Source organism: Phyllobates terribilis, unplaced genomic scaffold (genome assembly GCF_046119375.1).
Source record: "Phyllobates terribilis strain yellow unplaced genomic scaffold, ASM4611937v1 Scaffold_4__5_contigs__length_816908805, whole genome shotgun sequence".
Taxonomy (NCBI): Eukaryota; Metazoa; Chordata; class Amphibia; order Anura; family Dendrobatidae; genus Phyllobates; species Phyllobates terribilis.
The window spans coordinates 359,406,991-359,424,515 of NW_027362764.1; the positions used below are offsets into that span (position 1 = coordinate 359,406,991).

The following is a 17,525-nucleotide window of genomic DNA, read 5'->3' on the forward strand; positions in this document are numbered from 1 at the left end:
GGAAGCGTATACCCATGTGTGGGTGTGAAAAGGTGCATGGGAATACACCTCCCAGAAAAAAATTCAAATCCAGTGTCCTGTTACGCTGCTATCATTCGGTGGTGTTGAGTAGTCTGGCCCGATCCAACCCTTGTTCATTTTTATAAGAGTCAGCCTGTCAGCATTTTCAGTTGTCATTCGGCTGTGCTTATCAGTTATAATTCCACCAGCAGTACTAAAAACTCGCTCTTATAAAACGCTGGCGACAGGGCAGGCCAGGACTTCCAAGGCGTAGAGAGCTAGTTCATTCCATGTGTCCAGCTTGGATACCCAATAATTATAAGGCACAGAGGAATCACAGAGGACGTTGGTACGGTTGGAAAGGTACTCCCTCATCATCTTCCCAAACTTTGCACTCCTTGTGAGAGTACCTCGCTCCTCAGGGCCTGTGCGATGGGAGGGGCTGAGAAAACTCTCTCAGAACTTTGACAGTGTTCCCCTGCGTCTGCTGGATTGGAGTTGTGTCTCTCTCATCTGTACTCCTTGGTTATCCAACGAACTGTGACCTCTGCCGCCAGCGTTTTCAGATGGGAATTTTTTTTAATAATTCCGCAACAAGGGCCTTCTGGTACTGCCCCATTTTTGTAGTCATACCAGTAATGACTGTCACCCAAAATTTTGAGAACGCGAGGGTCACTGGAAAGACAGCGTAACATAAACTCAGCCATGCGTGCCATAATGCTAACAGGCAAGACTTCCGTGTCCTCACCAAGAGGACGACTGACCATGCTCTCCTCCTCCTCCTCCCTGTCCTCAGGCCATCCACGCTGAACAGACGGTATGACAGTGCAGGTAGTACCATCTATAGCGCAGGAAACTAGCTCCTGTTCTTCCTCCTCCTCTTCCTCATTGTCACCCAATCCACGTTGGGATGAGATGAGGCTGGGCTGTGTGTAATCACCCTGTATGGTTCCTTGCTCCATCTCCTCATGCTCCGCCTGCCATGCATCCGCTGATTGTGAGCAGATAGCGTTTCAGAAGACAGAGAAGCGGTATGGTGACGCTAATTATGGCATCTTGGTGGAGTCCTCAAAGTTTTGGAGGATGGTACAGATGTCTGACATCCATGTCCACTCCTGAGGTCTTGTGTGTGGAGTCTGAACTGAATACCAACAGCCTTGTTGATGCTGGTAGTCAACAACTGCCCTCTTCTGCTCACAAGTCCTTCCCAACATCTGAAGTGTAGAATTCCAATGCATGGGGACATCACACACCAGTCGGTGAGCCGGAAGCTGCAAACGCTGCTGAAGCACGGCAAGGGCGGCAGAAGCTGTAGCTGACTTTCTAAAATGGACACACAGGCGGCGTACTTTGACAAGCTGATCCGGCAGTTCCGGATAGGTTTTGAGAAACTGCTGAACCACAAGGTTAAGCACGTGGGTTAGGTATGGTACATGTGTGAGCTCGCCTCACCTCAAAGCCGCCACCAGTTTCCGGCCATTGTCACATACGACCATGCCTCACTGTGGGTTCAGCTGTCAGCCATAGATCTGCTTGCTCTTTCAGAGCTGTCCACAAACATAATCATATTGGCTTCAGCACAGCCTGTTTCCGCTTGGCTTAGGCAATGCTGCAGTGCTTCCAGCTTGTCATTTCAGAGATGGAGGCTGAAAAGGAGGATGCTGAGGAGGATGAGGTGCAGGAGCTGTAGACTGTGGAGGCAGCCCTGATTAACCGAGGACCCACAATCCTCAGCGTCGGGAGGATGTGTTCCGTCCCAAGGTCCAACTGGGTCCCGACTTCCACTGTTAACCCAGTATGCCATCAGCAATATGTACCGTGCCTGCCCAGAAGCAATTGTCCACGGGTCCGTGGATAGGTGGACTTTCCCAGTAACTGCATTGTTGAGGGCACGGCTAATGTTGTGGACACGTGGTTGTGTAATGCATGGACGGCACACCTGGAGAAATAGTGGCGGCTGGGGACTGAGTACCGAGGGACGGCCGCTACCATCAGGTTGTGGAAAGCTTTCATCTCCACGAGCCTAAAAGGCAAAATTTCGAGTGCAAGCAGTAACCGAAATGTGGGAATTTAGTTGTGGGGCGTTGGCTGCGTATTTGCGCTTGTGTTCCAAGGACTGGGATATGGACAACTGAATGCTGCGCTGGGACATGGACGTGCTTACAGATGGTGCTAGTTGAGAGTGTGCAATGACCGGTGCAGGGCAGGAGGCATGTTTACATGCACTATGGATAGGGGATTGGCTTGCACGCACAACAGCGGAAGAAGCAGTGGTGTCACCCGCAGACACTGTTCCTGGACCCTGGGGTTTGGCCCACAAAGTCGGGTGCTTTGCTGCCATGTGCCTGATCATGCTGGTGGTGGTCAGGCTGCTAGTTTTGCTACCCCTGCTGATGCTGGCCTGGCAAGTGGTGCAAATTGCCTTTTTGGGGTTAACGGCAGAGTTAAAAAACAACCAAACTCGGGAAGGCCTAACAGTTGTACTGGCAACTTCCTTTGTATTGGTGTTACGGGGAACTGCTGTCTGCCTTCTGTCTGAGGCCACCACACTGCTTCTTCCTGCCTGTTGGGGTGCTCTGCCTCCCTCCCCCTGTGTGCTGCTGTCCTTGCTCTGCGTGTCCTCCTGCCAGATTGGGTCATTTACTATATCATCCACCACCTCGTCTTCCACTTCCGCACCCTGGTCCTCCTCCTGACTTTCTGGCAATTGTGTCTTATCATCATCCATCTCTTGTGACCCTTTCCCACCGTCGCCTTCGTGTAACCGTGGCTGCTCAAATATTTGGGCATCGCTACACGCGATCTCCTCTTGCCCCGCTTCAAGTGGACCGGGCGAAAGGCCCGAATCTATAAATGGAAAAGTGAACAGCTCTTCAGAATGCCCTAGTGTGGGATCAGTTGTCTCTGGGCACTCGGCATGGTGGGAGGAAGGAGGATCAGGGTGAGGAATATGCAGTCCAGACTCACGGCTACTGAGACTTGACAGCGTGGAAGACAGGGTGGTGGTGGTGACTAAGTGACTGGAAGCATTATCTGCTATCCAACCAATAACCTTTTCACACTGCTCTGTGTTCAATAGTGGTGTTCTACGGTCCCCTATTAATTGGGACAGGAAGGTCGAGCGAGAAGATGTGGGTGTTTGTTGTGGCACAATTTCAGCTGGACCACGGCCTTGGCCTCTGCATGCACCATCACCGTCCAGTTCCTCGTCCCTTGCCACCTGCCTTGCCCATTTTAAATGGAGGGCAATATCTTCCACGCTCACTTCAAATGGCTGAATTTGGAGGGAACTTATATGTGATCCGTGTGACGGACAAACCACAGTTTTAAATAGCTGGCCTGTAGGTAACTATTTTTAACAACTATCTCGTGTCAATAACTTCACTGACACACTGCAACAAAATTTTAATGGAGGCCAAAAATGGCAGAATTTTCAGCGCAATTATATGTGATCCGTGTGACAGACAAACCACAGCTGGATTAAATAGCTGGATTTTAGCACTGTAATATGGAAAGGACCTGGGTGTGTTCTGCAGTGCCAACAAGCAAATGGCGCAGAAAAACTGTGTTCTCTGGATTGCTTTTTAAGGATTAAGATAAAAAAAAAATTATTCTGGCCCCTCTTACCTGGGGCTATTTGTAGAAATAGCTGTAACAGCACCAGCAGACAGAACTGGAATGGACCCTCTTGTTATATGCACTGCAGTCTGCTATATACCCTGCCTGCCTGCATAGCACTGATATATCTACAGCTGGATTACTCCTCAGAAGGACTGTTAGTTGACATGGATATGTGTAGAGAATCTTGTGGAATGCCTACACTCACTAATAAACAACCAAATCTCTCCCTAGCTCAACAGCACCTCCCCCTTCACTGCCTAATTGCGGAATAGACTGACGAGCACGGCGGCGCCAGGTCTGATGTAGACCTGATGACGCTGTGCAGCCAGCCAGTCACTATAATGCCACAACCAACATGGCTGCGGCATTACAGTGTGTGGCAGACAATCCCTGCATGTTGATTGGTGCTCTAAAGAGCGCGAAACATGCAGGGAGGGGACCCGAGCATCCGCTCGAGCATCTCGGAAGTACTCGGCGAGCTCCGAGCATCTCGAGTACTGAGATGCTCGGGCGAGTACCGAGTATTTGCGAGTATGCTCACTCATCACTAATATCCATCAATTATTCAGATCTAAGCTAAGAAACATTATGTTAATGCTGTGGAAATGTTCAAGAATCTGAAACTCCAATAGACTCCTGAATAGTCTATTCATTTAGATTCACGTTCAGTCCGCATTTTTGTGTATTCTCCCAAATGATAGAGAGGCCCACACAGGAATTGGATAACCTACATCACATGTAGCAATCTACATGTGTAAAAATTAGGAATCTGATAACATTTCCCTTAGATCCCTTTCCTGCATATCGTTGCAATTACAGAATCCTAAGAATCCTAATTGTTCAACAACCCTTCTTCCTACCTAATGGGTATGAGGCAAAATAAATTATATAGGTACCTCTGTTTTAACTGTCCGGTAAGGCTTTTCTCAGCATCGTCCTATTTTATCTTAGAATACTAGCCATTCTCTTAAACAAACCTCTCTCTTACCGGCACCAAGCAGAATCTTACATTTTGATATTTTTACTTTATCCCTTTATTATTTATCAAACTCAGAATGTCACCTTCAATTAATTTGATGGGCATCATCTTATTATTTTCATCAGTAAGTGTCTCAACTGCAATTATCCTCCTTATCATCAACATTTGGCTGTAAGGAAGCCCATTTAACATATTCATAGTATATTGACTCGTACATAAGAATATTGTTTTAAGACTCGTTACCGTACCAGTTAGTCAGTAATTTACCATCTTCTAAGTATACAGTACTGTCGGAGTCAATTGTGATTCTCCAAAAACAGTTTTCACGTCTGCCAACCACTCTTAATAGTATGTCTTTATTGCCCAACCATATAAAAAATGGCCCTCACATATTATAAGAGGATGGATTGTTACATGTGGTCCTGATCGAAGATCTCCATATGTCCATTTACATAACTGAGCCTTTTTTGACCCCCCCCCCATTGTGGCCCCTGGATTATGAGATTGAAGGATGGCCAGCAAAAACACATACTAATGACATGTCTGATATTGTATTAAAGCAGGTTTCCAAATACGTCCTCTCCAACTTGTGAACTTCTGTTATATCAGGATGTTAGAAACCAAATACCTAGATGAGATTCCAATTTTTACACTTCAGTTTTTTTATTCATATAGCCTATGATATTTATTCCTGGACAATCACATATACAGGAGAAAATCCATTAAATCCAGCTCAACGGACTTGTGAACAAACTACTTTCTTTATTCACCAAAAAAGTGCTTGGTAGAGGAAAAAACAGAATCCGCGATGTAGGTTACATGATATGCAACATCGACGCGTTTCAGGTGACTGCATACTCTTAAGGCTGAAATAAATAAAGAAGTTTGTTCACAAGTCCGTTGAGCTGGATTTTCTCCTGTTTGTGATTTCCCTATGCTCTGATGCAGCATTTTCCTGTGCTCCGAATATCTAAGGATGTCTATTATGGTGAGCTGGACTTACATTTGTTTCTTCCTGGAGGCTCGCCTTCTGAGAATGATCCACTCATCCTGTTCTTATGTTTGACACACCACCTTTGTGTGAGTGCTACCTAGGGGTGTTTCCCCAATGTGACAACTGAATGGTTTTGCCAATAATTGCTTCCTTAAAAATCCTTGGCGATTGGAAATATACACTCTGTGCACAATTTTTAGTGAATTTTATTTTGATGGTTACTTTTATTATTGAACAACTACAGTGTTGTCTGTCAATCCTGTAACATCCCTGGTGGCGTGCTTGCATGGCTTACCATCTCCCACCATGCAAGACCACAATCTTACCTTTCAGGCCAGGCTGCACACTTTTGCTCCAGTACCTGCTGTTTGTATGTGTCTTGTCTGCTGGCTTAGGGCGTCGGCGCTGTTGCTTTCTGATTCTTAAAGCTACAGTGTGCGCAGTCCTAATGCGTCCTCAGCCTATTGCTGTGAGTCACTGGATACTTAAACCCCCTCCACTCAGTGGGTGGTGCCTGACCAACACTTTCTTACTGTCTGTTCTGTGCAACTGTGAGCTGCCAGGTCCTATCCTGACTCCAGTCTGTCCGCCACCCTGGGGGCTGAGTACCCAAGGCCTCTACCTGTAACTGTGACTTCTAGTCTGTTTCCTCCACCCTGGGGGCCGAGTACCCAGGGCCGCTACCTGTTTCTCTGACTTCTAGTCTGTTTCCGCCACCCTGGGGGCAGAGTTCCCAGGCTCGTTACTGTATCTTGTTCCCGGTTCAGTTCCTGTCTGAACAGTGTCCTAGCCCATTACCTGTTTGTCTCTATGTCCGAACCTTCCCTTTTCCTGCAGTGTCTGAACCTGCACCTAACTCCAACTCGTTGTCTCTGTACTTCTGTTTGTGAGTTTTGTGTCCACTCGCTACTTCATTGTAAGTACCTTGTGTGTATCTGGTTCTGCTTGTCCCCTTTCCCTTCCTCCGTATCTACCTCCTGTGTTCTAACCATCTTCCTGTATTTTCCAGTCTGCTCCATGTGAACAGAGCCCTGTCCTGTCTGCCTGCACCTTCTGCTCTGCTCGTTCACCGCACCTGCGGTTCCGCTCTGCTTGTTCACCGCACCTGCGGTTCCGCTCCGCTCTGCTTGTACACCGCTCCGGCGGTTTTGCTCTGCTCTGCTTGTTCACCGCATCGGCGGTTTTGCTCCGCTCTGCTTGTTCGCCGTACCTGCGATTTTGCTCCGCTCTGCTTGTTCGCCGCACCTGTGGTTTTGCTCCGCTCTGCTTGTTCACCGCACCTGCGGTTTTGCTCCGCTCTGCTTGTTCACCGCACCTGCGGTTTTGCTCCGCTCTGCTTGTTCTCCGCACCTGCGGTTTTGCTCCACTCTGCTTGTTCACGGCATCTGCGGTTTCGCCCTGCTCTGTTTGCTCACCGCTCCGGCGGTTCTGCTTTGCTTGTTCACCGCATCTGCGGTTTTGCTCTGCTCTGCTGTCCACCACACCTGCGGCTCCGTTCCTGTGTCCCAGTCTGAACTGGTTCCTATCCTACCTGCGTTCCTACCTGCCAGTATCCACCTGTCTGCATACCAGCCGTGCCTGCCATTCCCCTCCTGTCTGCATACCAGCCGTGCCTGCCATTCCCCTCCTGTCTGCATACCAGCCGTGCCTGCCATTCCCATCCTGTCTGCATGCCAGCCCAGCCTGCCAGTCCCCTACTGTCTGCATACCAGCCGTGACTGCCAATACCCACCTGTCTTCATACCAGCCGTGCCAGCCAGTACCCACCTGTCTGTATACCAGCCTAACCTGCCTGTTCCTGCATTCCCCGGTGTCAGTCAACAGCTGTGACCGGGGTCTGACCTGGAGTAGCACCTGGTCCCTCTGCTCGGTTCCTCCCTGGTTCAAGCAAGGAGTCAACTGAGACACCGTGTGACCTTGGTTGGACCGAGTTGATACTTAGTTACGCCCCTCCAGGCACTCCCCGGTTCATGGTACAGTGGGATCACTAATCACGCTCACGCCAGTCAGTCCGGGCGCGAGCGTAACAAATCCAAAATGTTAATAGACCTGAAACCTGAATATTTAAGAAACTAAAAGTGAGGTTTTGTCTTAACCCTTTAGTGACCGGACCAATTTTTTTTAAATCTGACCAGTGTCACTTTATGTAGTAATAACTCTGGAATGCTTCAACGTATCCCATTGTTTTTTGTGACACATGATACTTTATAATAATGGTAAATTTAGGTTGATATGTTTTGCGTTTATTTATAAAAATATAAGAAATTTGTCAAAAATGTTTTAAAAATTGCAATTTTCAAACTTTGAATGACTATCCCTTTAATCCCAATAGTCATACTACCCCAAAACATTAATAAATAACATTTCCCTCATGTCTGCTTTACAGCAGCATCATTTGTAAAGTGTTGTTTTATGTTGTTACATTTTAGAAGGTTTAAAAATATAGCAGTAATTTTTCATTTTTTTCAAGGAAATTTACAAAACTTATTTTTTATAGAGACCTGTTCAGTTTTGAAGTGACTTTGGGGGTCCTATATGTTGGAAACCACACACAAGTTAAACCATTTTAAAAACTGCACCCCTCAACATATTTAAAATTGCTTTCAGGTAGTTCATTAACCCTTCTAGTTCTTTTCAGTAAGTAATTTTAAGTGGCATGACAAGAATGAAAAAGTTTGTTTTTACCACCTAAATTTTAATAACTTCTGTACAGGCTATAGCTGGCAGACTGTAAGGCCGTTATTTGGCCATAAGCTGCCATGGCAAACATCGGGACCACACGATCAAGATCTCAGGGTGCCAATGAGGTCAAAGAGGGAGCCCCCACATTCTGTTATATCGCAGGTCAGTAAAACGACTTCTATTGGTCACTAAGGGGTTAAGAGAATATCTATGCAAAAAATTATTGGGCAACTATTATGCAGAATTATCATGCGACTAAATGAAACATGAAAAAGAGTTGAGATGAGATGTGCCATGTCATTATTCTTACATCTTTAAGGCCTTTAATGGCTAGCCAAGCAGCAAAGTACTTTGATTCTTGCAAAGGAGCATTGTCCTGCATAAAAATCATGGTTTTCTTAAAAGATGCAGACTTTTTCCTATACCACTGCTTGTATAAAGTGTCTTCTAAAAACTGGCAATGGGTTAGGTAATTTGATTTTTAGACCAACTTCAACCCAAAAAGGTCCAGCCAGCTAATCTTTATTAATGAAACCCAAATAATTACCCCACCTCTGCCTTGCTGGCGTCTGAGTTGAAGTGGAGGTCTGTGCCAGTTACTGATACAGCCACGCAACCAACCTATTCATCTGTCCATCTAGAGTCACTCTCATCTCACCAGTCCGTAAAACCTTTGAAAACAGTCTCCATCTGATGCACCTGGATTGCACCATATACTTACCTCATCGCTCTCTTTATTTTACTTCCTATATGAATGTTCAATAGTCCCTGACCATAGTAATGCAGTTGCTTAGATCCTGGCCACACTATAATATCCATAGGTGGATTATAATGAGGGTAGTCTGGGCTACCGCATGAATTGCCCCCATTATAATTCGCAATCCCATGTGTTAAGGCACCGCCGTGGGCCCGCGGCTGCAGGCAGCTTGAATGATGCTGAGTCTGCCCTGCCGCATGACGTCAGGCAGAGCGGACCCAGCATACACAGCGCAGGTGGCCGGGCATGTCTATTTAACAGTTATGCCCACTCACGTCACGACACAGCCTCTCCTAGCCGGCCGCCACGGCCGCATGTTGTCTCCATTGCACGCAGATGCTGGGCCCACCCTGCCTCATGACATCAGGCAGAGCGGGAATGGCCCCGGGTACCGTCTGGAGCACAGTGTCGGGGGTATGGGAGCGAGGTGAGTATGTGTTGTGTTTATTTTTTTAGTTATATATATATCCAGCTATAGGGGCTCATACTGTATATAACCAGCAATGGAGGCTCATACTGTATATAACCTGCTATGGGGGGCTCACATTGTATATTACCCTCTATGGGGGGCTCACATTGTATATAACCAGCTATGGGGGGGCTCATACTGTATATAACCAGCTATGGGGGGGCTCATACTGTATATAGCCAACTATGGGGGGCTCACACTGTATATAACCAGCTATGGGGGGCTCACATTGTATATAGGGGGATGTCAGCATACTTAATAGTGCTCAATATTAAGTTATACAATTAATGTAAACAAATAATTATAATTAATATGTTAATATTAGTATTGAGCAGAATTAATTTCAGCCTATTGGTTCGGCCTCCACAACAGTCACGGTCTCTCATGTGGCCCCTTGGGAAAATTGATCTCCCACCCTGCTCTATTTTGTATAACGCTATGTTATGTATAATGCTGGACACAAGGGAAAAATTTGCGCTATCTGCTTTTTTTTCCATTTACATATATGCACCAAACCACCTTGTGTGTTGCTCACATGATTTATCAAAGGGGGTCATGTGACATGTCACGTGACACATCAGGTACCCGGGGGTGGGGGGCCCTTCTAAACTACCCGGGACCCTGGCTACTCTTAATCCACTCCTGATGATAATATCAGATATATGGGTGCTTAGCGCACACTTCCTACAGATAGATGTGAAGGGCTGCCTCGCTACCCAGTATGCTCTGACATCAGCTTAGAGCACGGAGAGCTTCAAAGAGCGCAGTGGTGAGTGAGTATGTGTTCACATTTTCTGAATGCTGTAATCTGTCGCTATCTACTTGTAAGGTTCTTCCTTTATCTCTCTATTTGTGATCCATTTGTACACATTATACTGAATTCACTGTTTCTCTCGTGTATACAGTCATGGCCAAAAGTATTGAGAATGAGACAAATAGTAATTTTTCCAAAGTTTACTGCTTCATTTTTTGTAATGGCAATTTGCATATACTCCTGAATGTCAAAGAGTGATCAGCTTAACAGCAAGTACTGTACTTGCAAAGTCAATATTTGCCCAGAAAATGAACTTTAACCCCCAAAGCACATTTCAACATCATTGCAGTCCTGCCTTAAAAGGAGCAGCTAACATCGTTTTAGTGATTGATCCATTAACACAGGTGTGGGTGTTGATGAGGACAGGGCTGGCGATCAATCAGTCATGATTAAGTAAGAATGACATCACTGGACACTTTAAAAGGAGGCTGGTTCTTGGTATCATTGTTTCTCTTCAGTTAACCATGGTTATCTCTAAAGAAACACGTGCAGCCATCATTGCACTGCACAAAAATGGCCTAACAGGGAAGAGTATCGCAGCTACAAAGATTGCACCTCAGTCAACAATCTATCGCATCATCAAGAACTTCAAGGAGAGAGCTTCCATTGTTGTCAAAAAGGCTCCAGGGCGCCCAAGAAAGACCAGCAAGCGCCAGGACCGTATCTTAAAACTGTTTCAGCTGCGGGATCGGACTACCAGCAGTGCCGAGCTTGCTCAGGAATGGCAGCAGGCTGGTGTGAGTGCTTCTGCACGCACTGTGAGGCGGAGACTCTTTGAGCAAGGGCTGGTTTCAAGGAGGGCAGCAAAGAAGCCACTTCTCTCCAGAAAAAACATCAGGGACCAACTGATATTCTGCAAAAGGTACAGGGAGTGGACTGCTGAGGACTGGGGCAAAGTCATTTTCTCTGATGAATCCCCTTTTCGATTGTTTGGGACATCTGGAAAACAGCTTATTCGGAGAAGAAGAGGTGAGCGCTACCACCAGTCTTGTCTCATGCCAACTGTAAAGCATCCTGAAACCATTCATGTGTGGGGTTGCTTCTCAGCCAAGGGAATCGGCTCACTCACAGTCTTGCCTAAAAACACAGCCATGAATAAAGAATGGTACCAGAATGTCCTCCAAGAGCCACTTCTCCCAACCGTCCAAGAGCAGTTTGGCGCCCAACAATGCCTTTTCCAGCATCATGGAGCACCTTGCCATAAAGCAAAGGTGATAACTAAATGGCTCATGGAACAAAACATAGAGATTTTGGGTCCATGGCCTGGAAACTCCCCAGATCTTAATCCCATTGAGAACTTGTGGTCAATCATCAAGAGACGGGTGGACAAAAAAAAAAAAACTAATTCTGGCAAAATGCAAGCATTGATTATGCAAGAATGGACTGCTATCAGTCAGGATTTGGTCCAAAAGTTGATTGAGAGCATGCCAGGGAGAATTACAGAGGTCTTGAAGAAGAAGGGGCAACACTGCAAATATTGACTTGCTGCATTAACTCATTCTAACTGTCAATATAACCTATTGGTACTCATAATATGATTGCAATTATATTTCTGTATGTGATATAAACATCAGACAAACACTAATAAAAACCAGAGGCCAGCAGATCATGTGAAAATATAATTTTGGTGTCATTCTCAAAACTTTTGGCCATGACTGTAGACTTGCTATGGGCAATGATTTCTGCAGATAATCGTGTTTTATTTATTTTACTCACTTATATAGCGCTATTAATTCTACAGCGCTTCACAGACATTATTGGCACTGTCCCCATTGGGGCTCACAATCTACATTCCCTATTAGTATGTCTTTTGGAAACCGGAGAACCCAGAGGAAACGCACACAAACACGGGGAGAACATACAAACTCCTTGCAGATGTTGTTCTTGGTGGGAGCATCTCAGGGCTGCAAAGCAACAGTGTTAACCACTGAGCCACCATGCTGTCTGTGTTGATGCTGATTTGTGATGGGTTTTTTTACACTGCTTTGTATACATTGGTAATGTGTGAACAGGATGCTATGTTGTCACAAATTATGTCACATGCTTTGCTTATGTAATTAAATGGATAGGGACTGCATTCCCCTTTGATAGCACGATTTGTTATGTTTGACTTCTTGACCAAGGCGCAACATCTGGGTTGAAACTTTGTGGGATTTTTCTAGTGAATAAAGCTTAACATTCTACTGATACTACTCCCTGTAGCTAGTACCCGACACTGCAAGCACTGGTATCTCTTCTTGTGATGATTAATTATGTTTTGCCTTCTAAATGCTTCAAGTTTCGAATGCCGCGAAGTGGAGCAGGCCATCCTCCTGGTTGCTTCCAAGTATCATTGTTTTATGTATGTAAAAAAAAACTGCAAACTATGTCTTTTTGATGCAATCTGTATTTCAGTAGTAATATTTAACCACAGAACTCATACTTGCAAATAAGAGCATCCTCTCCTTTCTCTCCTATACTTGCCTGATAAATTTTTAAAGGAAACCTGTCATGTAAAAACACGCTTTTAACCTGCAGATCTGGGGTTAATCTATAGATACTGAGAGCCCCACTGCCAGGCGGAAATAAACTGCTCTCTGTCAGTGCCGGGCGCAGTTACAGCCGCTGCTCACTATGCACCAAGTATGTTGTGCCGGTCCACCCCATTGCTAAAAGCCCAAACCTGCCCAGGGTTCTCAGTGCGGGCATCGGGCAGCTTCAGAATGCTATCAACCTGCAGATTAACCCCATATCTGCAGGTAATGACATTTCTTTACTTGACTGGTTTCCTTTCACATGATGTGAAATAAAACTGTGTCCTTTTAGGAGGTTGATATGTTCATTAACAATAAAATGTGGTGTTAAAACATGTAAGCCGGCACTTTTATGTCTTCTCCTGAAGTAACCGCCATCATGTGACTTGATTTTTCCAGACAATGTTGACTGCCATATCTATGAGTGCAATTGCAACGAATGGAGTTGTCCCAGGTAAAACACTTGTTTTTTTTCCCTTAATTGCTGGAGATTTATGAAGTTTTTGTTTCCCATAACAACTGATCACATTACTTCTCATGTTATGTTCTTGAAAAAATGAAAGCCTTGTCATGATTGCTAGCTACAATGGCCAATTGTACAAATTCTGTAATATTTTCACTTGGGACATTTTACAAAAGTACTTTATATAATAAATGATCTTTAACCCCTTAACACCCTATGATGGCTATATCTGTCATGGAGAGGGCTCAGGATCTGAACCTGTTCCACACACACACGGTAGAGGCCGGCATCTGTCACTAACAGCCGCGACTGGAGCTGAGCTTTTCCCTTTAATGTCGCTGTGAATCTCGGACGGCAGTATTTAAAGGAGCAGTTACCAATGCGTGCACACATTGACTTCCTGCGTTGCAATTGTGGGGTAGGGATAGGTTGCTATGGCCGCTTAGGACCTGCTGAAGAACCTCATGCTTGCCATCTTGGCACTACTGTGCAGCCAAGCCACTGGCTGTTTCATAGGAGACCTTCATTTACACTATTTATTGCAGTACACTTGGGTTCCAGTATATAGTATAAGCGGTCAAATAATTGCAGGTTCAACTTCCGTGACAGGGCTAAAGTAGAGTGAAAAAAAGTAAATGTATAAATCTAAAAACTATATAAAAAATTGAATCGTCAACCTTTTCCCATGTTAAAAATAAAGAAATAAAAATTAACAAAAGAAATCTATTTGCTATCACCATGTACGGAATAAAATATAAAATTAAGCCGCAAGGTACATGCCTTAAACAGAAGCAAAATTGAAATGCCAGATTTGTATTTTTCAATCACCTCACCTTCCTCTAAAAAAAATGAAATAAAATAAGCAATCAAAATGTTAATTGTACGTCAAAATGATATCAATAAAATCTGCAGCTCATAAAAAACAAACCTTCACACTGATTTTAGAAAATGGTGACCGAAATGTGACAAAATTCTAAATTGTTTTTTTCTACTACTTAAGCTAAAAAACCTAAACATCTAAGCAAGTTTGGTATTACTGAAATTGTATTAACTCTGAGAATCATGTTTCCAGGCTACTTTTACCATTGAATGAATACTATCAATACAAAACAAAAAAATAATTTTCTTCACCATTTCATTCCACTTAAAAAAAACTTTTCCCAGGGTTTCAGTGCATTATATGGCAAAATGAATGGTGTGATCCAAAACTATAACTCATCCCTATTATTATTTTTATTTATTATTATTTTTATTTATTATTATAATTATTATCCCACAAAAAACAAGGACTCATACAACTACGTAGACTAAAAAATAAGAATAGTATGCTTTTTTTTTTTTAAAAAAAAAAAAACAGGACTTCTTCAGAGGATGGTGCTGTGATCACTTGCGCTCAGCGCCGTCCCTGATTATGCCTAGAATTATTCGTGGTGATTGAGGCAGATAGAAGCTGAAGCGCTCATCATTTCCGACACCGTTCTTTCACTGCCACCCCTCAGTTTCTGTGCCCTCCCGCCTCTTTCATCTAAACGAGATGTCATCAGAGGGTAGTGGCGGAAGCCGGGCAGGCTGAGTGTCACAAGTGGCACAGACAGATACTGCAAAGTGGCAGTGACAGAAGAAGTTTGACAGAGGTAATATAAGCTGTGGCACTTCTGTCACTACTTCTTGCCTCCATCACCGCAATTGATTTTTGACATCATAAGGGGACGGCAATGAAAGAAACTGTGGCAAGTGCCCTCTAATGATGTACTGATTCAATGGAAGTAATAGACGCTGCGGGGAAGTGATTGCAGGGCCATCCTCCTGTGACGTCCTGTTTGAGACTCCTCTAAAATGAAACGTCAGAGGAAGTAAAATAAAATAAAAAAATACCAGTATTATCTGTATAGAGATTACAGTAGGGAATTTCCTAATAAAGCAAATTACAATTTTTTTTTTAAATAACTATCTATACAGGGCAAGTTTTGTGTCTGACAACCCCATTTAAGAGGTTAATCCCACTCAGTTGCGTCAATTAGTAAGAAAAGAAGATAACGTTTTTAATTTTCCACTAACTATCAGGTTTGACCAATGTGGTTTGGCGGCTTCACAGGAATATCTCACACCTTGTGATTTTGCACTGATAAATTTTGCAGCCTAAGATTCTCACCTCCTTTTTGTTTTCAGCTCAGATATTAAAGGGGTTTTCCCACAAACAAAAGATCATTTTAATCAATGGTTGTGTCTGACCGTGTACTGATCATACCACATCTCCTGGGTAAGGGAAGAAGCACAAGAGAATATACAGACATTACAGCCTGGGATCACAGCTGATTCTTTTTGTGAGGTAAAACATTTCCCTACCTGTTTTTAATTAATGTTATACTTCAAAGAAAGAATCAGCTGTGATCCCCTGCTGTAATGTCTGTATAGTATTTTGCTTCCTCCCCTGCCCAGGAGATGTGGTATGATCAGACCATGTTCCTGCACGGTCAGACACAGCCATTACACAGGGGAACATATATAAGGTTATTTCGGCACGGGAACATTTTAGTTAAACACATCCAATTGTGGAAGTTATTATTCCAAAATCTATTGAATAAATTCAACATTCGTTCTTGTGAAAAGTCCTTTAAATACATTTTAAGGAGAATGTGTCACCTATATTTTTTGTACTATGAAAACAATAATAGTGAAAAATATTAAGATTTGAGAGTCCTCAGTCATTGATACCTTTTAATGGCTAACTGAAAAGATGAAAAAACAAAAACAAAAGAAAAAATATCCCCTTAAAAATAACTTTTATTGAGTACAACTAAAAGTGTTTTGGTTAGTGTAACAACCAGACACAACCCATTAAAATAAATATCAATGCATTGGGGTAACTAAGGGAGAGCCGACGTGGAGCGGGTGCATCAAATCGCCCCGCTTGGATGTAAACCGCCCGCTGTTAAGTAGATTATCAGTACATTAGGGATTACTAGGGACATTATCAATGCATTGGGGTAACTGGTATCAGGAGAGCAAAAAATCAAGGACTTAGGTTGTCCCTAGTAATACCTAATGTACTGATAACCTACCTAACTGAAAAATAACATATTTATGCACAACAGGACACAAAAATAATGTAACGGATAAGACAAGTGACGTGAAGCAGAACTATCATTTTGGGAGAAGGATAAGCAGTTATGGCTGTAAATATTGGAACAGTTCATAGATAAGGAGTGTGAAAGTATTATTGTCCTGTGATTGTGATGCCCCTACGTGGTCTGAGGAGCACATTCCTTAGTTGATATAGAAAGACATAAATCCATATGACACATTCATTCCTGCAGAGTGTGTCAAAGGTTGTCATGAGTTTGTACTCCCAGACTCTTCTGTATTTCTGAGATTTGAAGTTACCTTTTAATACTAGTAATGTCATGTTTATTTCCTTTTGAATTGGAACAACACAAAAAAGAGTAAAAAGGCATATTGGACTTAATTTCACACACAACCCAAAAAAAGAGCCAGACAAAAATATTGGCACCCCAAACTTAATATTTGCTTTCTCCCCCTTTGAGATAAATGATTGCAATCAGCCGCTTCTTATAACCATCAACAAGCTTCTTATACAACTTTCTCAACTGGAATTTTTGACCACACTTCTTTTGCATATGGTCTACGTCTCTCATAAATGAAGAGTGCATTCTCCCAACAGCAATTTTAAGATCTCTCCACAGGTTTCCAATGTAATTTAGATTCAGACTCATTGCTGGCCATTTCAGAACTCTCCAGCACTTTGTTTCCATCCAAGGAGGAACAGGAGGAGCACTGCCAGAGCCCTGCAAAATGTCCTTCAGCAGGCAACAAATGTGCATGTGTCTGCACAAACGGTTAGAAACAGACTCCATGAGGGTGGTATGAGGGCCTGACGTCTACAGATCGGGGTTGTGCTCACAGCCCAACACCGTGCAGGATGCTTGGCATTTGCCACAGAACACCAGAATTGGCAAAGTCGCCACTGGCGCCCTTTGCTTTTCACAGATGAAAGCAGGTTCACACTGAGCTCATGTGGCAGAAGTGACAGAGTCTGGAGATGCCGTGGAGAGCGATCTGCTGCCTGCAACATCCTTCAGCATGACCGCTTTGGCAGTGGGTTAGTAATGGTGTGGTGTGGCATTTCTTTGGAGGGCCGCACAGCCCTCCATGTGCTCGCCAGAGGTAGCCTGACTGCCATTAGGTACCGAGATGAAATCCTCAGACCCCTTG

At 44.1% G+C, this 17,525-nt stretch overlaps 1 protein-coding gene across 3 annotated transcripts in view; it reads left to right on the forward strand.

Annotated features, from left to right (window-relative positions):
• Positions 1–17,525, forward strand: part of SLC12A7 (solute carrier family 12 member 7) — a 531,598-nt gene that overhangs the window by 240,949 nt on the left and 273,124 nt on the right. For all 3 annotated transcript variants that reach the window (XM_073678432.1, XM_073678433.1, XM_073678434.1), the window contains exon 5: positions 13,229–13,283. In XM_073678432.1, coding sequence (XP_073534533.1) covers positions 13,229–13,283 — 55 coding nt within the window. The remainder of the gene's footprint in view (positions 1–13,228; positions 13,284–17,525) is intronic.